Here is a 27,403-nt window from a genome sequence, read left to right on the forward strand (position 1 = left end):
TTAAATGTCATTAAAGTGCTTTGGGATATCTGGAATGAAAGAGAGAGGCATACATATTGCATTAAAAAGACATGGAGAGAAAAGTGGAAAAGGATCGCGTTAATGTTATGCTCACAAATAAAAATAACTGAATATTTGAATGTTTGCTTATATGTAGTAAGATGGTTGTGGTCTGCCAAATTTCCAACTAAAGCCTGCAAAATATCTGTGTCCTGTATTGGATAAGGAACCTTCCCATGTTATCATACAAAGTACAGGAACAAATCAACTGTGATTCAGTGCAACAGAGCAACCAAATGTGGAGAACCAGCTTGGAGAATAAACAGTAGACCTGTCAATGATTCCTCAGGAGGAGGCAGCAGGACAAACCAATAGGATGATGAGGGCCGTCATATTGGCCGTTTTTCTCCAGAGGATTGGAGGAAAAGCCAAACGTTGACCTGCTTTTGTCAAAGGTCACCTTAGCTGCAGTAGGACCTCAACTCTCTTCTAAGTCCTGTCCTTCAGCCACGGCTGTCTGTCAGGCACCACCAGCCTTCCCTTACAAGCTATGTCTACTCTGAAAGCAATTTGTGCTGGGCTCCCTCTCCATCCTCTTCCAGAGAACAGAGGCCGAAAGAGTGGAATCCCTCACGCTCCTGTGAGAAGCCCAAATCTCACCGCAAATGAAGAAAAAGTAAGAGTTTGTACAATTCTTCTTTTTGGACATCAAGGGATTTTTCAAGGAAAAATCTTTCCATTAACTAGAACTACAAGCTCTGCATTCCTAAAATGTTCCCTAGAACTGAGTTGGGTGGATCACCCCAATAGTAAGTTAGCTCTGTTTCTTAAAGCAGGTCTGCTGGTCTGTGACCAGCTCTATGATTGATAGCTACCAATTGTGAATATAAACACTGCACAGTTCTATTCTATATTGCCCTTAATGTCTTTCTATGTGGTCACACTATCGAAGTGCACGCTCACCGAACCAGTTGTTACACTGGTTGAATCGCACCCCTGGGTAGCACTTTTCCATCTAACATATTTTATGTAAAGGCATATTAAAAAGCTGCTGCCTTAATAGCATTGGTTAGTTGGAAAAGGTACTACCAGACTACATTGTTTGCCATCAGAGACTAACACAGCTCTCTTAATAAAAATGAAAGCCTGTTTTGTATCTAGTTCACCTTCTGATAAGGGTAGCTTTGCCTTATCTGTATTTGTTCCTATATTTTTAAGACAATGTAAACTGTGTGAATAATATTGTCTCTACTGTGGCCTTTATCACATTATTCTTAGGTCTTGGCTTCAGGAGAATCTCTCTTTATTGGCTCTTCGTTGTAAACCAACTCTTCTGACAAAAATGTGAGGTTCTAGTCTTACAGATGTATACAGTTGCTACTGCTTTGAAATCTGTTCTTTTGTCTTTTAAGTGACAACAATTTTTGTAAGGTCAGCTATTCTGAGCTGGATGTCCTCCTGAGGTGTGAGGACTGCAGTGCCAACACTTTTGAAAAATCCAAGTTGGGCAGCCTACCTGGTTGAGATTTCAATAATCATATACAGTATATTCTACGTGTCTCTCACAAACACATATATATTTACTTTCTCACATATACAATGAGAAGGCTCTTCCTGCCACAATAAAGATCACCTGTTTCCTTGCACTTAACTGTATGTTTTTATTCAGTTTAAATAAAAATCCAAGCAATGTTCTTTAAATTAATATTCTTCTGTATTTATCTTATCCCTGGACACCACCCAGAGTCCACTCTAAGAGTGAGATGAGCATCATCTACATTTGACAAACAAACAAATTTCTCGAGCAAATGTATATATCTGTGTGTGCATTTATTTTGATATCCCAACATTTGATATTAGAAATCATCTCTTTGGTCTGAAGTCACTCTCTCTCTTTGATACAGCATTTGTTTATTTGTTATATTTATTTCCAGTTTGTTTCTCCAAGAGCTGAAGGTGGCTTACTAGGAGATGTCCCTCATTTGATGCTCACAATACCTGTGCGAGGCATGTTGGGGTTGAAAGAACAACTGGCCCAAAAACATTCAGTGAGACTGGACTTGAAATTGGACCTCTTCTGTCTGCTACCAGAGATCACATTGTTTTTATACAACAGTAACTCCTGAACTCAATAGGAATGTATGCAGTCTCATTCTCAATCCTTCTGTCACCCAACAATTGGGTTGGGTGTTGTTGTTTTTTAAGAAAACTTAATCCCTGAGCATATTCACATAGTTCATTAACCTTAGTTGTGCTTCAAGTCTCATGGAATAGTTTCCATAGGGCGATGCATTTTCATCACCCTGGTACATGTAGCCTGTGCTACTCAATCCCCTTCATCCAGCTTTCATTCTTAGCATTCAGAGAAAGATCCCCTCCAATGCCTCCTTGGTCTGGGTCCTCTGGGAGAAACTTTGAATGGTACTGACCAATGCATTCTAAGTAGCTCTCTCTCTCTCTCCCTCTCTCTCTCCCTCTCCCTCTCCCTCTCTCCCTCTCCCTCTCTCCTGCCCACCTGCCTGCTGGATACATCAGACAGTGGAGCTTATGTAGCCTACCCTGTACTTCCTCATGCATGCTTTTGCACAGATATCCATATGTTCACAAGCAGCAACCATGTAGAGAAATGCACTGTGCAAACAAATCGTTTGGTTCCCCGAAGATAAGCAATTTATTCTAATACCCCAGGCCGTTACATCCTTGGAAAAAAAAAAAAAACTACTGTAAACCTTCTTAAAGTGGTGATGCTTTTCCTGCTCTCTGTCTCCCCCCTCTTAGACTTTAATTCTTATGTGCTGCTTCTTCTGTTAATGCTGTGGTCCTTTTTGTTTGGGTTCTCTATTGATTTACTTTCTGTCCATGAATTTCAAACTCGGTATAAACACTGCAGCAGAACAAAGGGTGTTTTTTTTTTTGAAATGAAACATTTAAAAAATAAACAAAAATGGAATAAATTATGAAAGTATGCATCTCAGATGTCAGCATTTTTTTTCTTTGTTTTAAATCGTGATTTTTGGTACAGATTTTGGAGTACATCAAAGTCAGCAGAGATCTTATTTCCTCCTTGACCTAGAGGAGTGGTACTTACAGAGCCATGGCACAAACTATTCTTGAATGCATGCCACTTTTCTTTATAAAGAGAGGGCTTCTTCCTGGATGTGTGGCCATTGTGTGAAGATTTTAGGAAAATTCCAAATATGTATTTTGTTTTATACTTGAGATGGGTTCATACCATGCTAAACTATGGATTGTTTCACCATATTGATTAAATCATATTTTGCTGGGATTGTGTAACATGGAAAACTAAAAGCACATACCTGCTGCAGCACTCAACCCATGTATATTAGCAGGATAAACTATAAATTTTGAATTTTTTTTCTCCCTGGCTTCACTTCATTACCTCCCTTTCAGCAATCATCCATAGCCATTTCCTCACTAGTGATTTACAGCAACCTGACAGCATCACCAAACCTTTGCTAAAGTGGCACTATCTGTTATGTCTGTCCTTATCTGTTATGCTGGCACATAACACATAGGGACCACGGTGGCTCATGTGATAAGACCTGGACCTGCGCACCGCTGAGGCCAGCAGCTCAGTGGTTCGATTCCCGTGAGCAAATAAACCATGGAGGGACAAGAAAGGAGCCTCCCCCAATTGCCTACCAGCATTCAGGTGTCCTACGGGTCAAGGTAACACCACCCGAAAAAAATCCTTTCACAGAGGCAGCCAGCCACCTCGTTGATCCCTGGCTAACATGCCATATGCTAAATAAATAAATGCTGGCACAACAGTGGTTAAATGAGTGTAGAAGATGCTGTAAATCACTAGTGGGCAAATAATCCAAGTGGTAGTAGGGGAACACCTGGATATTTGGTAATCCTAGCACATTGCATAGTGAGTGCAGAAGTTCACAGTTTCTTTGCACAGGGAAAGACAATCTTAATTCACTAGGTAATTTTACATGCACTGTGTATATCCTGTCATCTCAGGATGGTGATGAAAAACCAGATTTGGCATGGTCCATCTCTTCTGTCAAAGAGCCAGCAGAGCTTTCTGCTTTGTTTTGTGCTTAATGTAAAGACCTACATTAATGTTCTTTCATTTCTTCTCTGGAAAATGACCACCAGGCATTATCTTATTCATACAAAGAGCTGAATGAAAAGATTCCATTGAAAACGTGCTACTACCTTAGTGGATAGACCCTCATTTTTATTCAGGATCAATCTCCTTGAATCCTTTCATAAGAGCTGGGCATGTTTCCCACTCAGCCTAATAAAATGCATGTGCTTAATTAATTGTGATAGCCACCCACCTAGCCATTTTTAAACTTTAGTTATGTTTGCTTTTTTTTTCTCCTTTGTTTTGGCAGTTGGCTTTAAAAAACTCTCTGCGGTATTTCCCAGCTAACTTCCATGGAATTCTGGCACCAGAATTTGCGAAAGAATTGAGGCTCTATGGGCATATCTACATGTACAGGTTCTGCCCCCAAATTGAAATGAGGTAAGGATGAGGATTTGCTGAAAGATTGGGAATCCCAGGTTTGGATCGAAATTCCTTACTCAGTAGCTTAGGCATCGTGGGCATCTGCGCATGTGTGGAGAAATGCCTGCAATGCAAACCAAGTGATGACATCATGTTTCAAATGATGTCATTGGAATGTGTACTGGATGCTAACCAATCTCATATAAAGCAGAGCCATCATTTTTAACTGCGATTTTTTGAATTCCCACAGTACCCTAAGCCATCAAATAGTGTTTAAAAAACTAAAATGGCTGTGTTCTGCTCTAAGTCAAAAACAATCAAAACACCTTTTGGGTTGCTTAGCACCAGTGGTGGGATTCAAATTTTTTTACTACTGGTTCTGTGGGCATGGCTTGGTGGGTGTGGCAGGGGAAGGATACTGTAAAATCCCCATTCCCTCCCCACCCCACTAACCTGCTTTCCAGCTCCGTTCTCCTGTGCAGGGCAACAAAAGAAGACCCAGCCGATCAACTGGGACTCCGGAGTCAGAGAATAGATGGGGGCGGGGCCCGTCAGAGGTGGTGTTTGCCGGTTCCCCAAACTACTCAAATTTTCCGCTACTGGTTTTCCAGAACTGGTCAGAACCTGCTGATTACCTCCTCTGCTTAGCCCCATAAGTGAATCCAGTATATCTTTATAAAGTTAGCAAAAGTTTGTCAGAGTTGGCTGCTTCGAGGCCCACCTGTAAATGAACTAGCAGGAGGTCACGCTGATTAACCGGTGAGATGAGATAAAACAAGGCTGATAAATAAGCAAGTTGATTTATTGGTCAGTGTATGCAGCTGCTGAACATCTGGGAATTTTGAACTTGATTCAAGCGTCATAATAAAGTGTAATGTAATTAGTTTGCTTCTGGTGGCATAAACTATGACTTAGGACAGTATACCTACCAAGCTTGTTTATTGTTGATTAGAAAACAAACCATGGTAAAAAAAAAACACTAAATGTGTGAATTCAACCTTTGACTTTAAAGCCAATATCAACAGCTTTATAATAGGGTGGAGAACAGTAGTCCTTTGTCTCTAATGAATGTCTACTTCCAGTGTCTTCATAGCACCTATGTTCGAAATCATTGGGGACTATTACTCATCAGCATGTACAGTAAATTTCCATCCATTTGCTCTTTATAATCTGTATGTTTGTAATGCAGTTCTTCTCTGTGGCCAACTTCTTATGGGAAGTACACAAATTTATTCTACAAGAAGAAAGGTATGCAGAAAAAGAAGTGTCAAGACTTGGCTTGCTCCTGACCATCAAAATGCCAAGCCAGAGACTCCCAAGTGCCTTATTAGATTCCAATGAAGTCTATATAAGAACAAATTCCAGAGCTCTATTTCTCGGACAGCCCATAAGCTTTTCTAATGTCAAGCCTTTTTCATAGCACCATCCATAAAAAAGTAACTATAATGTAAAAATAGTAACACCTGTGTCATGACATCATCACGTAAATAATATAATTATGTCACAATGTTTGGTGCAATTTGTAATATGTTCTATGTGATGATAGATATATATCCATTGTTAGTGAATTATAAAACACTCCATGCCATTTTAAGCTTAGTTTAAGCATGTTTAGGGCTATTGTCTCGGTTGAAAAATGTAGACAAATGACAGATAGTAGCAAATAATTAGTTTTATGTGTCTCTTGTCTGCCATCTAGTAGTCATCATCCATAGTGCATTCCATGTATAATCTAAACATATTGAACAAACTCAGGGTATGGATCTAGATATGGGGTCCCCAACCACCGGTCCGCGGACCGGTACCGGTCCGCAGAACAAGTCCTACCGGGCTGCTGGCTTGCTGGGCGCTGCCATCTTTTTTTGATGAAAAAGTGCTTCCGGTGAGCTTTTCCGGGTAGAAAGCTTACCGGAAGCACGTTTTCATAAAAAAAAGATGACGGCGCCAGCGCTTCCGGTGAGCTTTTCCGGGTAGAAAGCTCACCGAAGCACGCTTTCATCAAAAAGATGGCGGCGCGCGCTTCGGTGAGCTTTTCCGGTAGAAAGCCATTTCTACCCGGAAAGCTCACAGAGCGCTAGCCATCTTTGTTGATGAAAAAGGCTTCGGTGAGGTCACCGGAAGCACTTTTTCATCAAAAAGATGGCGGCGCCCAGCTGATGCCGGTACCGGGCCGCGGAGCCCAGCTGATGCCGGTACCGGGCCGCGGCGCCCAGCTGATGCCGGTACTGGGCCGCGGCGTAAAAAAGGTTGGGGATCACTGGCCTAGACTGTAGATTGGCATTGTGTGAGGTTTTGATTAAGCTGTTGAGTTAGGGCTGAGAGGCCCAAGTACAAGTTGCTCTCAGCTGTGTAACCTTGGGCCAATCTCTCTTTCTCAGTCCACCTACTTCACAGGATTGCAAAGAGGAGAGGAGAAGAAAAAGTGATACCAAAAAGCCAAATACTGTTGCATTGATCTCTCAAATATCTTTCATCGTTAAATGCAAAATTCATTTGTCCTCATTAACTGATCTTGTTTACTTCATTTAATGTTTTTGGCAACCATGTGCTGCCAGTGTAAAAATGCAAATTATTTTGAACTTATTTTGAATTGACTATAATGCACTACACAGATCCTGCATTGACTGTAGGCAGAAAAAAAACTTGCTTTTGTAATTGTTCTGAGCTGTGGTTTTGAAAATCTGATAAAAGGCAAATTACATTCCTCAAATGTAGTGTTCCATTTTGAAGCATTTTTGTTAACAATTGCTCGGGATCTGTTTGTTCCAATTGGATTTTATATTTGGATTGTCAAATGAACAGCTCAAATTCTGCCCATGTTCCAAAAATATGTAGCAGTTAAAAAAAGGAATGCCCAAGGGCACAAAGCTCATATTCTATAAGCATGCAGCTGAGCTGATATTGATTTTCCAAATTCAGATTCTAAATAAACAAGATCAGTTTAACAAAGTCAGAATAAACAATATATTTTCTTCATTTAGCACAGAATCCTTCCAAAATAGACATAGAACAAGAGAAATGGGGGGGGGGAACCCACTATTATATTTATTTCTTTTGCAGGTTGATATATTTGCTAACCAAACTATTTGCAAATGGCCCAAGATTATTTCTATTCTAATGTTGATAACTATTTCTTACCTCTATATGTGCATGTATAACAGGGCTGTGCAGCAATTTCAAATTAATTAGTAAAAATGGTTGGATTCACTCAGGAATGTGAACAGAACATTTGCCTACAAATCTTTAAATAAGAACTATCTGAATATCCAGAGGGTACTATGTAGAAAGAAGCCCTTAATGCACTAATATCTTTTTTGGAGGGTGGGGTGCGGAGAGAAAATCTAATCTAGTAATCTAAATTGAGTTCAGATGGTCTTATTCATAATAGGGTGTCCAGCATCCTAACTGACTTTATCTTTCCATTAATTGTTTTCTATATTGGTTTTTCCTTTAATTTATCCATCAAATCAAGAATTCAATGGTAAAAAACAGTTAGAGAATAATTAATTCATTTCTGCCTTTATGTTTTTTAATTTCAGAGCGTATCCCATTCAAGAATATCCTTGCAAAACCAAGCAAGCTGCTGCAATAATGCACATGATTATGAATAACCTTGATCCTGCAGTAGCACAGGTAATGAATTTTGATGAATTTGATGAAAACATGGTCTAGGAAAGAAATCTACTTGCATGTTCATGAGAATATACTGCCTTTTATGGGGTAAATTTCAGTTTCCCTTGTAACTTGGAGACAGTGATTAGGACTGTGTATTACATTAAGTGATGGTTGTTTTAACAATACTTTGTTGAGTTAACCTACAATTAGCTAGGTTGGAAAACTCGGTAAGTTATAGACCATTGTTTACAAACCATAATATCCAATTCCCACAGTTCATACATATATAACCGTACTATTCTCTTTCAGGCAAGCAATATTATCAAAGTGCAGAAAAAAATGGTAAACCAGGGGGTTATTCTCTGTTTCTCTATATTCTAAGTTTTGTATTATAGTAATTGTTTTGATCCCAAAGACACTTTTCAAAAGGCAACTAGATTTTCTTGATTGTTTCATTGGAAATGTTTCTCTTCTCATCCAAGGTCATCAAAGATAGGCAGCCTTATAAACTGAATAAATAAAGAAATATTCTGCACCATGTCTCAGCTTTTATTCGTTAAATTTCTCACTTCTCTCTTTCTAAGTATCTCATCAACTGTAAGAAGGATTTTCACAATCTTTCTCCTCCTTCCAACTCATTCATCCCCCCCCCATATATTTGCTTTATAATGTAATCCTTGTTTGTTTTCTCTATATGATAATCGATTTCACTGTACAATTTTTGAACTGGTTACTCACTTTTGTGTTGAGTCAAAATGGATTCATTACCCATCCATTCTTGACTCTTTTTACTTTTTAGACATACCTTTCTAAGTTTGCCATTCCCATTGCATCCAACTTTTATTGTCTCCTGATTTAATCAGCTCTCATTTCCAGAGAAGCAGCGGGGAGGAGCAAGCTCTTATAAGCAAGCTCAGTTTTCATTTCTTCTGACCAGTTTCCATTCCTCATAAGAACTTCATATTACCAAATACCATTTGCGGGTCTTAAAAGTTCTCCACCTATTTTCCCATATTTAGTAAACATTTTACCAATGCATACAGATTTATCAACTTGCTCTAGTTTTTTGACATTTATATATAGCTTACAAACATTCACTTTATTTTGTCTATCAAATGTCTATCTTAGTCTGATTTATATTCCTTGTTGTATCTATCCATCATTTGCTTCAAAGCATTTGTCTTCTCAGATTTAAACACAGCATTATCCATATGCAAAGTACATACTACATGTTCATGACCCAAGTCAATACACCATCATCACAAAAGTTTCTTATGCAGTTTCTGATACATTACTATATATTTATTATACATTAAACCAAGGGAATCTCATACTTCCTTGCCTTACTCCCTTTTCAGAGTTGAACCATTTACTAAGGATTCTATTTTTACTCACACATTTTACTTCCATCATATATTTTTTCTTATCATATTCAGCAACCCTAAACAAGCTTCTATCATGTTCTTTCTCTAAATCAATATATAATGCACAAATATTTATTTCATCAAAATTACCCTGTATTTCCTCTACCTTATTAATATTAACCATTATTTGCTCCACATGTTTGCAACTTTTTGTGCCTATGTATTATAAAATACCTTTCATCTTTTTTGCATCATTTATATATGCATTTTTCCACATTATTAACCTCTTTCATGCCTTCATTACACTAGATATTCCTTTGCATGCATATTTCTTTGGCTCCTGGTGACATAATTGTTTTCACTCTGTTTTAATTAAATCCACATACACTTTCGATTCATTTTGTTTGGAAATTAAAATTCTTATTTTATTTCATGCAAAATTGTACTTTCTTTTCCTGAAGTTGTTTTTCATTTCTTTACTTTTCTTCTATGTCCTTTCCCCCCAGTTTTGTTCTTGGGATTACCAAATGATCTGTCCCATATTCATAACTTCTGATCATCCTTGTCTCTCTGTCTTTGATTCTTTGAGTCAGTCTTTCATTATACAATCAATTAAATATTGTTCTGGATTTTTATTCATTCTTCTGCATATATGTCTATGAATAGATGTATGGATTAACCATATATTCAAAACTAGTCTTTTTCTAAGCAGATATTCCCTAGTCACCTTTCTAATTAATTACTAGGTCCCTAAATGGTACGGTGACTTTTTCTGTGTTGTCTCATCTCATTTCCATCTTTTAATTCATGTAGCCTAATATAATTATTTTTCCTTGAATTGCATTCATTAATAGCAATTAAAAAGGAGGAAAAATCATTATTCATTAAAAAAGAAATCATATATTGTGTGAGCAAATAAAAATGCATTTTAAGGTAAGATATTAAGGATACTAAACAGCTGTCCTCAAGATGAAGATCTGTGGTGTAGGGTTTCCTGCCTAGGCAGGGGGTTGGACTAAAAGACCTCCAAGGTTCCTTCCAACTCTGTTATTCTATTCTATTCTATTCTATTCTATTCTATTCTATTCTATTCTATTCTATTCTATTCTATTCTATTCTATTCTATTCTATTCTAATATCTTGTTTTGGAGGCAGATATAAGAGAACTTAATATTAAGTATAGGAGCTGTTTTGAAATCTTGTGTGGATTTAAAATGTACCTTTTGCAGTTTCCCCAGGAACTTGTAACATATGGAGGAAATGGACAAGTATTCAGCAACTGGGTGCAGGTATGATACTGTAGATATATTTTCAGTGAAAAATGATTTTTAAAAAATGATTCTCATTCTGTTTAAGCAAAGTAAGTTTGATGAGCAGCTGGCCATAAATTGAGATCTATTCCAACTTTGCTTATTTTACGCAGAAGGAGAAAAAATGAGGATGAATCTGCTTGTTCCCCTTGGCTCCATCTTATTCTTTTTGTTCCAATAGAAGAGAATATTTGAAGCTCAGGGTTGAACTGTGGAATTATTGGTGCTCTCTTAGTGCTTGATTGATTGTTTGCTTGTAAATATTCCATTAACCAATGAGGTAATATCTTCAGTGGTAATAAGCATGGGGTTTGCTCATTCACAAGTCTGACACGAACTCATTTAATATAGATAGATAGATAGATAGATAGATAGATAGATAGATAGATAGACAGATAGATAGATATTGGGGGGAGGGGGTTGGTACCTTCCAATCAGCATAGCTAGACAGATCCCTGCAGTTTCCTTGGCAAGTTTTCAGAAATGATTTGCCTTCTTCCAATGGCTGAGAGAGAATGACTGGCCCAAAGTCACCTTAGCTGGGTTTTCACTTAAAACAAACTAGAACTCATATTTTCCAGGGTGTCAGCCTGATGTCTTAACTACCATGCCAATCTTACTTGTTTGTTTATTAAATGTATACGCTGCCCAGAGTCATTTTGAATAATGAGATGGACAGCATATAAATGTAATAAATAAATAAAATTTGGCTCTCTGTTTTCTACTATATAATTCATCCACCAGACTTCCCTGAGTATACTATTTTGTTTTAAGAAAACAAAAGAAAAAAATACTGGGATAAGTAGGTAAGCCCACATACTAACAGTCATCTGCCCCTACTCTCAGTGGTTATTTGCAAGGTCTTGTTTATGGGGCTTTAGATTTTTATTGTCCTTTCAAGACAAAGATCCGAAGTAAAGGGACTTTTATCTCCATGGAGGCCCTTGTTATGTGGAATCTTCATTTTTCAAGATTCTGCACTGGTGTATAGTTGCAAAGTACAACTGTACTTTGAATCCTTCAGGGTCCTTTCAAAACAAGTAACTTAAGAGGAAGACGTTATAGTCCCCCTTGTTCTGTACTATTCATTAACATTCTTGTAAACACCCGTTCTGATTGGCTAAGACGCGCAGCGATCCGATTGGCCGAGCGAGCCGCGCTGATTGGCCCGCAGAGAATCTCCCGCGATTGGAGGAAACCGATTGCGGGAGATTCAAAGCAGTGTCATTGGCCGCGGCTTGGCCAGCTAGTTCTATAAAAGCCACTGCATGCCCTAGCCGCACCGAGTCGATCTCGGGACCAAATAAAGAGCTGAAACTGGTCACTGACTCCCGAGCTTTCTTCTGCATGGAGAACTTAACACCTCTTATGAGACAAGCCAGGCAGAACCAAACAGATGAATGGAAGAAACAATTTGTAGCACTTTTTATGGGAGTAGTTTGGCTTGTGTGACACCCTTGAGAGCCAGCACAATACTGTGCTCCAATAGAAGAGAATATTTGTATCTCTGGATTGAACTCTGGAGTCCTTGGTGCTCTCTGAGCTTGGTTGTTTTCTTCTAGGCATTGTACTACCTAACTAGGTAATTGATTATGTTACCTAGTTGGATAATGAAACGTCTTCAAGAAAGCAACCAAACTCAGAAATCACCCAAGGACTCCACAATTTTGTGCTTCCATAAAGCAAAGCTCAAAGGAGATTACACCCAGAACTACCCCAGCTTGAACAGAAATGTGCAGGAGGACCTATATGACTGCATACACCAAGCCAGTTAGTTCACCACTAATTTCATGCACTGCGTTCATATTTTCTCAATAAGGAGATAGATGGACGTGCAGGAAGGCCTTATGCACAGAAGGGAGCCAGACTGGCCAGTTCTGCTGAGTTTTTTTTTTGTTTTGTTTTGTTTTGTTTGAGAATTAGGATTCCCAGATTCCCAGGCAGAGTGGAGCCTTCTGAGTTTTTGTTCTCAAAATAGCAACTAAGCTTCCTAAAAAATATATGATGAGCATGATTTTGTATCTAGTGTGCCTTGGTGTACTTTAAGGCATATGTCTTGAGTTGCACTGTGCAACCGAGACAACACAATCTATGGACGCCTTCTGTCTGTACTTTTGCTCCTGTTCTGATAGGAGTGTGATACCTCAAAAGAGTTTCACAGCAGAACAAACAATACTTCTTTGTCATTCTGGTTACTTAAGAATGGCTATTGGGTGAATGGTTTTATTTCGTTGCAATAAAGCCAGCTTGTTCTCCCTGCTTGGTATTGTGAAAAAGAGACTGTTTTTAAAGATGTGTGATTGTAACAAAACTGCACCTCAAAATTTTGTTCCTGCGGCATGTTATCAATGCTGCCTTCCCCGCTCCCTTTTTAATGAGTTACAAAAACTCATTCGTAGTTTGCCATGTTTGCTCTGGAATATCCTTTTTTTTAAGTGATGCCTGACCCACATTTCTTTCTTTCTTTCTTTCTTTCTTTCTTTCTTTCTTTCTTTCTTTCTTTCTTTCTTTCTTTCTTTCTTTCTTTCTTTCTTTCCTTTCTTTCTTTCTTTCTTTCTTTCTTTCTTTCTTTCTTTCTTTCTTTCTTTCTTTCTTTCTTTCTTTCTTTCTTTCTTTCTTTCATTGGTATCATGGTCTTTTTCCAGGAGCTGTGGTTTCTTCCTTCCTTAATTCTTATAACAACCTACTAAACTAGGTTAGATCTCAGTGATAGCAAATGGCCCAAAACGGTCCAGTAAGTTTTTCTACTGAATGCCTGAATGCAGGGGTGGGATTCAAATTTTTAAACAACCAGTTCTGTGGGCGTGGCTTAATTGGTGGGCGTGGCTTGGTGGTCATGTTATTGGCTAGGCGTGGCCAGCTCAATATCACTCACATCGAGGCATGCATCTCCTCGCCTGTCCTCTCATGACTGTGGGGGTGCTGCAACAGTTGTTAGTGTGAAAAATGGTCATAAGTCACTTTTTTCAGTGCCACTGTAATTTTGAATGGTCACTCCACACAAGCAAAGTACCAGCAAAGGAGGGGGGGAAAACTCCAGAGATGTTCCTGAGACAGGAAGTCTAGTCCTGCCAAGAATGTAATAAGGGTTAACGGAGAGGCAGTTTCTGTAAGCAACACCAGAATGTTTCCTTCCTGCCTTCCTTACAGGATTAGGCCAGTAATTTCTTCTAACAACTGGTTCTCTGAACTGCTTAGAAAGTTAACAACTGGTGCCGGCGAATAGGTACGAACTGGTAGAATCCCATCCCTGCCTGAATGTCTCAACAAGGAAATCCAATACATTTGGGGGAAAAATTGATTTAGAATGGCTGGATGACACTTGTAATGAATACAACATAAGAATATAAGTAGTGTCCTGCTGGATTGGATCCCTGGCGTGTCTGGTCTAGTAGTCTGTTTACACAGTGGCCAACCAAGTATACAAGGAAGTCTACTTGTCACCCAGCCAATGATCTCCAGAGGCAATCAGATTTCCATCAAGGCTTTGATGGCTAAGACGTATATTATCATAAAATACCTATGATGATTTGGAAAATGGCTGATACCCGAGTAGGAGATGGGACCAGAACTAGGATCAAAATTGCCATTAGTCCTAATGACAGCTGCCTTCCAAAAAGTAATTGAGAAGAGGGCAAGGAGACTTTGAGAAGAGGGCAAGAAGACTTTGTTCTTTTGCAGGAAAAGCGTACAAAGAACCAATCAATCAAACCTAACAACCAACCAAGTTTCTTTAGAGATCCTGCCAGAAATCCAAGCTTCTGCTAATGTAAACCCTTGGAATAGGAAATCCTCATTCCAAAGTCCATTGATAAAAGGAAAAACTAAAAAATGAAGCATGGAAAGGGGAAAGGAGAGCTAAATTATTGTTCACAGCACCTGGGAAATAGAATCCTTATCCTGTTCCTCATCCCATCTGCCCTGTCTTCTCCTGCAATCCCATGTCTTTATTTTTTTTCCTGGATTTTCTTTTGTCTGGGGTTCATTGAAATCAATGGGCCAATAAAAATAGGATTGGACAGGAAATCCAAAAAACCTGAAATTATGTTGGGGTTATATGTTGCGTAAATAATTTTAATGTCTTAAATGAAAAGTTTTGATTGATTTTATAGTTTCAAATATTGAATTGCACTATGAACAGAGCTGCCTGCACATTTCTACATAATTCTTATTATAATTTTTACTGTGCCATCATAGAAAAGGTTGTTAACCAGTCCATATTTTCACCCCACCCATCAGTTTAGCTGTTTTTCCCCGGTAGTAGGGAAAAGTTTACTTTTTCATTCCCACTATGAATAAAAACAATAGGGGAGGAACAGTTTCTGTGTGAAAATATTAGATTAGGAGCTCATCATCTGTTCCCACCTGATAATGCATTTTTAATCAGCCTCACCACTTTTCAGGAATTCTCATCAAGTGAGAATTCGCCATTCTGTCTGGTCTAGCTATTAAAAATCATCCTTTTAAGACAAGAACCTAATCTATTACTTCTTTCCTTTCTCTAGTTCTGGCTGGTGATGCACTATTTATCTGAGATGACCGAAGAACAGACATTAGTTATGTACAGTGGACATCCCTTAGGACTCTTCCCAAGCCATTGCAATGCACCTCGATTAGTTATCACAAATGGCATGGTAAATAGAGGCAACAATATATCCTCCTTGCTGTTTGTTTATCATTTTGACACCTCTAGTTTTGACCTTTCAGTGGGTCCTCTATAGTTATTTATATTAAGCATGAAGCCACATCTCTTCTGGAGAGATTGGGCCTTTCATTAGTTAGTTTGTACAAAAGTCAAAAGTTTTCTCGTCTGGTCATGTCCAGCTCTAGGGGGCAGTGCTCATCTCTGTTTCCTAGCTGAGGGAGTCAGTATTGTCTGAAGAAGCTTCAATAGACATGTGGCTGGCCTGACTATTTGCTGAAGTGCATGGAATGCTGTTATCTTCCCACCAAAGTGGTACCTATTTATCTATTTGCATTTTCATGCTTTTGAACCACTAGGTTGGCAGTAACTGGGGCAAGTACAGGACCTCACCTCATCACCTAGTACTTGGATCTCAAACTGCAACCTTCCAGTCAAGCATCTTAACAGCTAGTCCACCACTATGTCTTCTTATTTTCAAGGTGGATGGAAGGTCCACCATCCAAGATGGAGATTGAGGGTTCAGGATTTTCAAGGGTGGGATATCCCGAACAAGTAGATTCAGTTACCAAAAAAAAAAAAAAAACAATTCCTATGCTGATGTACACAGGATTTATCAAATGAGAATCCCATCATTTTCTAATGGAGAGTTCCTACTCAGCTGTCAGTCAGCTACAGTGACCTCAAAGATATCATATGACAAGGCTACAACAACTATAGTTTAAGGCTGTATATGCTCTTCCCAGAATCTTCCAAATGCTACCAAATTATAAAAGTGACAAAATCATTATACATAGGTTATGTGTCTGTTAACTGTATTTAATTGACAGAATTCAATCTACTACATACAATAACATAACTTCAGTTTTGTTCTGGTCCCCACTTTCTTTGTTCTCATCCCCTCATTTTAGAGGGTGGCCCACAGCATGCCAGTCAGTATAACCATTGGCTGAAAAAAGATTCTGCCCCTCACTACAAAATATGAAGCCATTTAATTCCCTTTATTTTACTTTACTTTAGTTTTCCAGATCATATTTGGCATTCTATAGCTGTCTCTTCTGTTCCATGGAGAGCCAGGCCATCCAACCATCTCAATATGCAATTAGTAAGGATTATTTGTTTCCACTGAACAATCCTTCTAGTCATTGTGAAGATGTATTAAGATTGAGCATGCTTTGAAGTTGTGGGTGGGTCCAACACTGAAGGTTTTTAAAAGAAATGATTGGACAATCATTTATCTGAAACAGTTCAGGATTTCCTGCTTGAATGGGGGTTGGACTAGAAGACCTCCAAGGTTCCTGTCAACTGTGTTATTCTGTAAACCTGAAAAAGTAATTCCTGCTTTAAAGACTTTATTAAATCAAATTAATCCAATATGTCCCATAAGAATGAGCATATGAGCTGCCATTCACTGTAAGAATGGGATTTAATGGAATACATATAAACAAAATCTGGTTCAGAGACTATTTCCTTAATTCTTCATTCCTACTAATTTTGCTTTTTTCTTTACTTAGGTAATTCCTAATTATTCCTCTAGAGAGGAATATGAATCTATGTTTGCAAAAGGAGTTACAATGTAAGTATCCATTCCTAGGTTTCTTTTTCTAATCTCTTCTATAAAATCATAGAGTTGGAAAGACACAATGCTGATGTGCAAATTAGAACTGTGTAGGCTCCACTTGAAGCTCTAGTGAAGAGGAGCTGATAGTCTCTCTGACTGATTGGATTTATTTATCTTATCATTAAACTTTATCTTTTAATATCCAATTGGCATCTGCTTTCCTATACTTAAATTCGTTGCTCTGTTTCTTGCACTATGGAAGAGCAGATTATAAAAATTTGACTTTCTTCTCTGATGACATAATGTTCAAGTGTTTGAAGAGTTCTATTAAATTTTCCCCATCTTCATTTTTCTCTTTCAAACATTTCCAGTTCTTTAAACCTCTCCTCGTAGGACTTAGTTTTCTAGTCCATTGATAAGTCTAACTGCCCTATACCAGTTTCTCTGCATCCAATTTAAAATTACAATACTTCAGAATGGCTGTGACTCATGCAGATTTCAGTTCAAGTAATAATTGATATGATTTTATACTTCTAATAATGTAGCCTAAAATTTCATTTCCTTTTCAACAGACATATTGTAGTGCTGATTCATATTCAGTTTGTGATCAACCTTTTAACATCTTCAAGCCAAATATTCTTCATCCTATAACTTTGGATATGTCACTCAAATTTAAGTATTTTCAGCTTTCTTCTCTAACTTGTAAAGATAGATTTGAATTTTCTTTTGCCCCTTTAATGATTCCACCCAATTTAACATTATTTTACATTTTCTCTATCTCTTTACTCAAGTCATTAATATAAATATTGAAGATTAGTGGGCACAAGGCTTAATTTGTCAGATATCATTTGATATCACACTCCAGTTTCATGAAAGAGTATTGATGATTAACTGGACAATCTATATCATTAGGCTGATGAACCACTATACTGCATATTTGTTGTTACCATTATTGTTATTTGCTCTCATAATATCATTCAAACCTGTTTGAGAACATCTTTTTTTACAGGTATGGACAGATGACAGCTGGAAGCTATTGCTACATTGGACCACAAGGGATAGTCCATGGAACTGTGGTAAGAACTGGGCCAATGTAAAAGAATACACTTTGAAACAATTCATTGTTGCTGTTGTTTTTTGTCACAATATATTTACACTAGACAGCCAGTTTGATGTAATGATTAATGTGCCAGGTTAGATACCAGGAGACTGTGAGTTCTAGATCCATCTTGAACACAAAACCAGCTGAGTAACCTTAGGCTAGTCATATTCTCTCAGCCCTAATAAAGAGGAAATGATGAACCATTTCCGAAGTTTCGTCAAAAAACCTGCAGGTTTTTGTCTAGACAATCACCAGGTGTCAACACTGACTCAAAGACACAATACATAGATGTATGTATCAGTAGTGGGATTCAAATTTGTTTACTACCGGTTCTGTGGATGTGGCTTGGTAGGCGTGGCTAGGTGTGCTTGGCAGGGGAAGGTTACTGTAAAATCCCCATTCCCTCCCCACCCCACCCCACTAACCTGCTTTCCAGCTCTGTTCTCCTGTGCAAGGCAACAAAAGAAGACCCAGCCGATCAGCTGGGACTCGGGAGGCAGAGAATAGATGGGGGCAGGGCCAGTCAGAGGTGGTATTTGCCGGTTCTCCAAACTACTCAAAATTTCCACTACCGGTTCTGCAGAACTGGTCAGAACCTGCTGAATACCACCTCTGGTATGTATGTATTATGCATCTTTATTTATTTATTTAGACTGGCTTTACTGCTTTATTGAACACAGGGCTTAAGCCTCCATTTTATAATACTTGACAGATTTTATTGTAATAAACTTAAAGCAGTAATTCCACAAACTCTGTACCATAAAAGAAAGACTATTGTACCCTTAAATAAATTAGATGAAGGTACACAAGCTGGTGTTTTTTTTAGATATTTTGAGGGTAACACTATTATGGTTCCTATTACACATAGCATGCTGGCTCAGGCTGATTAGAGCTATTCACTAAAATATCTTGAATTAAATTGAATCCCTTGAATTAAATCATAAAGATTAGTGTAAACCCATTGGTGTCCTCACACAGATGAAGGGAGACAAATGACAAAACATATACAGCACTTTGATGTGCATATATACATGGGGTGGAATTTGCTATATAATGTTACAATGTACATTTTCTCATTCTGATGAGAACCTCCAGATTTAATGGATACTTTCAGATTCAATAAATGCCTTTTCATCTATTCAGAGGATCACCTGCAACAAATAATGTATTTAATAATTTCTCCTTTCCCTTTCCATTAAAGAGGTTTTTAATTCTCTGTCATGTGTCTAGTTCAGATATTATATATTTTTTCATATAAACAATTACCTTTTTCATGCTAGTGATTTTATGATTTTACCGAGTTTCCATAGAATCATCCAGCTATTATTATAGTGATATAAATGTTGATCTTATTACTGTTATTATTCTGGTGTGTAGAATATGCCATCCATCACTAAGCAGTGAAAAAATAATACAATGTCTAGATATAGCAAAATTACTTTAGGATGTGTCTGTCAGAACAGGCTCTTAAATGGACTACAGATAAAAGTCAACTGTGACTCCAGTACTAGAAACTTGGAAAATACTGTTTTGAAACATTGCTTTCTGCCAATTCAGTTTATTTATTCCAGTTTATCATATCTTTTCTGATTGAAAGAGTTTTAGATAGATAGCCTTTCCCATCAATTGCTAAATGGGATTATTTTAACTGGAGATGTCAATTTGAAAAACTGGAAGTTCTCCCGGCAAAGCATCCTAAGTTGTAGCCTTTCTGTGTTAAAAACACTGATATAGAGAGGTGCCTGTTATGTCCCACCTTCTAAAATAAACAGTTAAGGCTGAAAGCAGCAGTCCTTGTAAAGAAAGGCAGCAAACAGGAAAATGTTATGTCCCACCTTTTAAAGTAAACAGATAAGGCTGAAAGCAACAGTCCTTGTAAAGAAAGGCAGCAAACAGGAATTTTCACAGATAGCTCCAATAAGTAAAAGTTCCAACGAACTAAATCCAAGACTCAACAAGATTCTTCAGATCAAAGTCTTTCACAAAATAATTCCAATAAGTAGAAGTTCCAACGAATTAAATCCAAATCCCAACAAGATATTTCAGATCAAAATCCTCCAAACTGTGCTCTTCAGTTCTCTCTTGCAAATAGACACTTTGTTCCGGACAAAGTGCAAAGTCATATCTCTCCCTTTATAGAGTAACTAATTAGTCTAATTGCTGGTCTGCTCTCCTACTGTAACCTCGTTGGTTCCTCCTTGTCAGGAGACGTCTTGTCCTGACATCTACCCAGCAATCATCCAAATTATCATCTTCTTCACCTGAAGATAACATTTGTTCCTCATTATCACCCGTTCCCGGCTGACCACCTAATTGAAGGGTGGAGGAGTTTGAAGGTTCAAGCCGACCTTGCAAATCAAATGCATTCATCTCCTCCTCATCGTTAGAACTTGCTGATTCATATAAGTCCTCCTCGCTGGAGCTGTCATTCAAAAAACCTGTAGCAGATGCCGGAATCACAACACTATCCCTCACCGCAGGGCCCTTCCCCCGGGTCTGGCGATCCGGATGCGGTTTCGAAGGGAAGCGTGCATGAAAGTCTCGAAGCAGATCCGAAGCATGAAGTGTAGACGCATCCGTCCAGGAACAAACCTTCGAGTCATCTACCCTCCTCCTGACCAAATACTGGAAGCGACCTTTGAGCCAACGGGAATCAAGGACGTCGACCACCGTATCGTCAACAGCAGGCTCCTCAGAAGGCAATGATAACGGACCCGGTTCAGCAGAATCACGTAATCGACAAACAGAAGAATCAGGAATCAAAAGAGATCGATGAAAGACGGGGTGAATACGCATGGATCGTGGCAAAGTGAGGCGGTATGCCACGGGATTAATAACTGCCTCAATCGGGAACGGACCAATAAACCGATGATCAAGTTTTCTAATAGGGCGATCGACCTTCAGATGTTTTGTAGATAGCCACACTTTATCACCCACAACTAACGGAGGTGTATCTCGACGGGACCGATCTGCAAACCGCTTATAATCTTCTTTTGCCTTGTTCAATTGTTGTATCAGTAGACGGCGAACTGCGTGTAGTTCTTCCAAAAACTCTCGGGTCTCAGGAACCGGGAATCCATCATAGTTAATGGGAAGAAACGCGGATGATAACCCATATTTGCAAAAATGGCGTGACACGGGTGGAGGTATGCTGCGAGTTGTTAAACGAGAATTCTGCTAACGGGAGGTATTTCACCCAATCGTTTTGTCGCAAATTAACAAAACATCTCAAATATTGAGTAAGAATCCCAATCACCTTCTCCGTTCCGCCATCAGTTTCCGGATGGTGCGCTGACGCTAAACATACTTTCACTTGCAAAGCCGCCATTAACTGTTTCCAAAATTCTGCCGTAAACTGGACCCCACGATCAGAAACCACTCTATCAGGCAGTCCATGTAGACGGAAGATATGTTGCAAAAATAACTGAGCCGTGAGTGCGGGACGATGGTAATTTCCGACAGGGAATGAAATGGGCCATTTTAGTCAACATATCCACTACCACAAGCACTGTTGTGAACCCCGATGAAGACGGTAAATGTGTCAGAAAGTCCATAGAGATCGCTCCCCATGGTCTACTTGGAGTCGGCAAGGGTTGCAAAAGTCCAGGAGGTGCACCGGATGCTGCTTTCGCTTGCCTACATTGAACGCAAGAAGCGACGTAAGAAGACACATCATGACGAACTCGAGGCCACCAAAAAGTCCGAGTGACCAAATGCAAGGTCTTGTGTAATCCAAAATGACCAGCGGCTGGATTATCATGACATTGTGTCATGATGAGAGCCCTCAACGGTCTGGTAGGCACATATAATAAACCCCGATATCGAAGCAGATCGTCTTCAAAAGACCATGGAGAAGTTGGGCCAATGTCCTCCCGTCTCTGCTGCGTCCACACATCCAAACGTTGCGCCTCTCGTAGTTGGGCCCGTAAATCTACCGGTTCCTGCAGTACGGCTAGAGATTCCGGTGGTAACACTGTCCGTAAAGGAAGAGGATCTTCGGCATAAGTATACTCAGGTTTCCGAGATAATGCATCCGCCCTCGGTTCTGACCACTTGGAACGTAAGTAACCGAGAAATTAAATCTGGCAAAAATAACGACCAACGAATCTGCCTTTGATTCAATTTCCTAGCCGTGGTCAAATGTTCCAGGTTCCTATGATCTGTCCGAACCTCCACCTTGTGTCGAGCTCCTCCAAATGATGTCTCCAAGTCTCAAAAGCAACCTTAATAGCTAACAACTCTTTTCCCAAATGGTATAGTTGCGTTCCGAAGCTGTAAGCTTCCTAGAATAATAAGCGCAAGGAAACAAAAGAGCGCCATCCTCCGAAGCTTGTAACAGCACTGCTCCGATAGCGACATTAGAAGCATCTGTCTCGACCACAAATGGGCGATCCGGATCAGGATGCTTCAATATGGGTTCAGTTATAAATGCTTTTTCAAAGTGTCAAAAGCCTGTTGTTGTGGAGGCCCCCACACAAATGGAACCTTCTTACAAAGAAGCTGGGTTATGGGATCCATTATCTTCGCAAAACCTGGAATGAAAGTCCGATAATAGTTGGCAAATCCTAAAAGTCGTTGCACATCTTTAACCCGACGAGGAGCTTCCCAACTACACAACGCCTCAACCTTTTTGGGGTCCATAGCAATGCCCACAGGAGAAATAATGTGTCCCAAGAATTCGATAGACGACTGAAAAAGAAACATTTTTCTAATTTAGCATAAAGTTTATGTTCCCGAAGACGCTGAAGCACTTGACGCACCTGCTGAAGATGTTGCTCTTTAGATTTTGAATAAATCAAAATGTCGTCCAAATATATGACAACAAACTTATCCAACATGTCTCGAAAGATATCGTTCATTAAATGTTGAAATACAGCAGGAGCGTTGGTCAAACCAAATGGCATAACGGTGTACTCGAAATGACCATAACGGGTGCCAAAAGCCGTCTTCCACTCGTCTCCCTTACGCATCCGAACCAAATTGTAAGCTCCACGTAAGTCAAGTTTCGTGAAAATTGTAGCTTCCCGTAACCGCTCCAACAATTCGGAGATGAGCGGTAAAGGATAGCTATTTCTCACAGTGATAGCATTTAAGCGTCTATAGTCACAACAAAGACGAAGTTCTCCCGACTTCTTCTTGACAAAGAGAACGGGTGCTGAAAGAGGGGATGACGAAGGTCGAATAAATCCCGAGCTAGATTTTTATTCAAAAATTCTCGAAGTGCAACTAGTTCAGGCTCAGACAAAGAATACAACCTCCCTTTGGTAATGGAGCGTCCGGTATCAAATCCACGGGACAGTCGTAAACACGATGTGGTGGTAATTGATCTGCCTCCTGTTCACTGAAAACATCGGGAAATCCGACAGCTCTGAAGGAATCGAGGCAGCAGAAGCGACAATATGTTGGCCTGCGCAGACATGTCTCAGGTGGTCCACACATTGCAAGCTTGGAAAAGAAACAGCGTTCTGCGCCCAAGCCACCAACGGATCGTGTAGACGCAGCCAGGATACTCCGAGCACCAAAGGAAGATGGAGGTTCAAGTGATATAAAAACTTATCGCCTCCTCGTGATCCCCAATACGCATACGCAGTGGTTGGGTGGCAAGCGAATAGGTCCCGACTTGAGTTCGCGCCATCTACGGTTTCCACCTGCATGGGGGATTCACAGGCACTAAAGGAACTTTGAAATGTTTTATGAAATCATAATCCATAAAGCTAGTCGTAGCCCTGAATCCACCAGTGCCACGGCAGGGATTCCCTCCTTCCGAGATTGCAAGAATATGCGAGTGTCCAAAAGTAAATGTCGAGGAGGGCCAGAATTAACTTCAGCAATTTGAGATGAAAGTGAATACTGTGCCCGACCTAGGGTTTCCTGAGGTCGGGCCTACCCGTTTCCGACGGACCAGCAATGGGTTTTGATACAGGTCCACGAGTCCCCTTCCGAGTGCAGGAATTTGCAAAATGTCCCGAGCCCCGCAATAAAGGCACAAACCTTCCTGAAATCTTCTCGATCGTTCCTGAACTGTTAAACGAGGGCGGAGTGCGCCTATCTCCATCGGCTCCTCTGCTGGAATTCTGGATTGGAAAACCCTCATAGACGGGGTGCGTGAACGAGGAAACACAGGTGGCTCTGCAACGGTCCGTTTACACCCACGATGTTGTAGGCGAGCTTCAATACGTAAGCATTGAGTAATCAATGTGTCCAAAGTTGAAGCACGCTCTGCATGAATTAATTCATCCTTGATAATGTCGGACAAACCCTCTTGGAATGCTGCCATGTGAGCTGGTTCATTCCAGGTGGAATCCATACACAACAAGCGAAATTCTGCAACGTATTCTTGCAATGAGTGTTTACCTTGAATAATATCCCTCAATTTTCTGTCCACAGTTTGAGATTTAATTGGATTCTCAAACATAACGTTCATCTGTTGAATAAACCCTGGAAATCGTCCAGTAATGGACTATCTTGTACTAATAAGGGAGTAGCCCATTTGGCAGCCTGCCCAGTTAACAAACTAATAATAAAGCCAATTTTAACTCGATCGGTTGGAAAATCCTCCGGCCTCACAGAAAAATACAATTGGCACTGACCCAAAAATGTTGAAAACATGTCCGTTTGCCCAGAAAATTTATCTGGCATAGCTATCGGAATTTTTCTCACAGGGGTGCAGGGGAACTCCAGCTGCAGCTGAAACAGTTTGAGAATTGGCAACGACGATAATAATTGTGTTACCTGATTTTGAAGGGATACGTTGCTCTGGAGTAATTGATTTATTTGCATCTGTTGCTGCTCCACTAATTGTTGCATTTGAGTTGAATCCATCGTTGCAAAGATGGTCTGTTTGGTCCGGAACAAAAATGTTATGTCCCACCTTCTAAAATAAACAGTTAAGGCTGAAAGCAGCAGTCCTTGTAAAGAAAGGCAGCAAACAGGAAAATGTTATGTCCCACCTTTTAAAGTAAACAGATAAGGCTGAAAGCAACAGTCCTTGTAAAGAAAGGCAGCAAACAGGAATTTTCACAGATAGCTCCAATAAGTAAAAGTTCCAACGAACTAAATCCAAGACTCAACAAGATTCTTCAGATCAAAGTCCTTCACAAAATAATTCCAATAAGTAGAAGTTCCAACGAATTAAATCCAAATCCCAACAAGATATTTCAGATCAAAATCCTCCAAACTGTGCTCTTCAGTTCTCTCTTGCAAATAGACACTTTGTTCCGGACAAAGTGCAAAGTCATATCTCTCCCTTTATAGAGTAACTAATTAGTCTAATTGCTGGTCTGCTCTCCTACTGTAACCTCGTTGGTTCCTCCTTGTCAGGAGACGTCTTGTCCTGACATCTACCCAGCAATCATCCAAATTATCATCTTCTTCACCTGAAGATAACATTTGTTCCTCATTATCACCCGTTCCCGGCTGACCACCTAATTGAAGGGTGGAGGAGTTTGAAGGTTCAAGCCGACCTTGCAAATCAAATGCATTCATCTCCTCCTCATCGTTAGAACTTGCTGATTCATATAAGTCCTCCTCGCTGGAGCTGTCATTCAAAAAACCTGTAGCAGATGCCGGAATCACAACAGGTGCCCATATTTAGAAAATTGATTTCTATAGGCCCTGGAGTTTTGGTGAACTTATGGAGCTTTCCTCCTAGTAAGAGCCTTGAAATCCATTTCCTTACCTGAGACATTTGTATCCAGTGCTTAAAAAAAAAACCATGAAGCAGTTCCCCCCCATGAAAACTTTCTAGGTCTATTCGCGTTACACACAAAAAGATACCTGGCACTTCTGAATTGGGCAGGGTATGCCTTCACAGCAGTTTGGAATGCAAATGTGAAGTTCAGTGGTAACTTGAAGCATTGTTTGTGGTGTTTGTGCACACTAAATATAGACGCATGAATTTGTATTTAAAAATCCATATGATAAACACCTTTACATATGCATGCATGCGTGCTAGCCACATGGGATTCCACGTGATTAATATTCTGTTTAAAATGGATTGCTATTTTTGGTTCCTTTCACATGCATAAACATGTATATGAGACTATAAATGTGCTAGACTGTCTACTATTGACCTCACCCCTTTCCTAAGAGGTCTGTAGGGGGTGTGCATAAGCGCACCAATCGGCCTACCGTCCCTGTCCTATTGTTTCTTTTATTTTTCTTATTTGTATCCATGTATTCATAACTATGTTTTTACTTATACCTATTTACTTGTAAGCAATTGACAAACCAAATAAAATAAAATAAAAAAATAAAATAAAATATATTTCTCAATTATAGCTAACAGTGCTCAATGCAGGCCGTCGATACTTGGGGGTGGAGAATTTGTCTGGCAAAGTCTTTGTCACATCTGGCCTTGGAGGAATGAGTGGTGCCCAAGCAAAAGCTGCAGTCATTGCTGGATGTGTGGGAATTATTGCTGAGGTAAGCCTCTTCTCAGCCAGTCCTTGAGTATTGAAGATTTGTCTTTAAATGAATCCAAACTCCAGCTCCTCTTTAGGACAATGATGGTTTATTCGATATATCAACAAACAACAAATACTCTAATCAGGGAAGAAAGGCTAAAAGCCAGGCAAGGTTAACGTTGGGTTTGAGTCTGCTCTCTTTCCTTTTATTATCATTATCATGAGACACACCACACCACACCCAGGCCTATACGCAGTTCTAGTTCTGGCCATGCCTAACCTATTATCTCTAAATGCTATTAACGCTATAACATGTCTACATTCCTAACCTATTCCGACCCTCGCTAACTGATCTCCACCTGGTGCCACCTTCACCATGTCTTAACTCAATGCTTAATTACCACCTATATGTGCCCCAACCCCCTCTAACAATATGCACCACATCAATACATGAACAAAAGCCATTTCAAGCCCCGCAGTTGTTTCAGAATCCATCCTGCAGCTCACAGATCTGCTGAGTCATTCTAAAGCAACCTTCGACACCATCGGCTAGCACAAAGCAGCGATACAGATCTGGTGTCAGCAGAGCTAAGGTGATATTCTCCACTGCCAGCTGACTTGCTGCGAGGTGTGTTCGAAGCTGACGGGCTAGCGAACTCGGAGCCCGACACCTCTTTATTTAGTTGCACCTTTTTGCTTTCATTCAAGTTGTCCTATTCTTCACTTTCCAGTAATTTCCATTCATTTTTTTCTGTGTTTAAAAATTGGCATCAGATGTCACCACAGTCCTTTCAGCAGACCCGAGAAGGTCCCATACGAGTTTGTACTCTGATTCAGGTGATCTTGAGAATACAGATAGCCTCAACTTACGACCACAATTGAGCCCAAAATTTTTATTGCTAAGTGAAATATTTGTTCAGT

The 27,403-nt window shown here is 39.6% G+C and overlaps 1 protein-coding gene across 2 annotated transcripts in view; it reads left to right on the forward strand.

The window, feature by feature from the left end:
- Window positions 1-486: 486 nt before the first annotated feature.
- UROC1 (urocanate hydratase 1) overlaps window positions 487-27,403 on the forward strand; it is a 65,117-nt gene continuing 38,200 nt past the window's right edge. The window contains exons 1-8 of one of the 2 annotated variants that reach the window (XM_026678256.2): window positions 487-676; window positions 4,371-4,501; window positions 8,023-8,116; window positions 10,692-10,751; window positions 15,278-15,406; window positions 16,929-16,990; window positions 17,985-18,051; window positions 26,358-26,501. In XM_026678256.2, the coding sequence (XP_026534041.2) occupies window positions 551-676; window positions 4,371-4,501; window positions 8,023-8,116; window positions 10,692-10,751; window positions 15,278-15,406; window positions 16,929-16,990; window positions 17,985-18,051; window positions 26,358-26,501 (813 nt within the window). In that variant the 5' untranslated portion in view covers window positions 487-550. The remainder of the gene's footprint in view (window positions 677-4,370; window positions 4,502-8,022; window positions 8,117-10,691; window positions 10,752-15,277; window positions 15,407-16,928; window positions 16,991-17,984; window positions 18,052-26,357; window positions 26,502-27,403) is intronic. The other variant, XM_087954670.1, reaches the window with a different exon arrangement.

Source organism: Notechis scutatus, chromosome 2 (genome assembly GCF_049901735.1).
Source record: "Notechis scutatus isolate UNSWTSFEM ecotype Mainland chromosome 2, rNotScu1.2, whole genome shotgun sequence".
NCBI lineage: Eukaryota > Metazoa > Chordata > Lepidosauria > Squamata > Elapidae > Notechis > Notechis scutatus.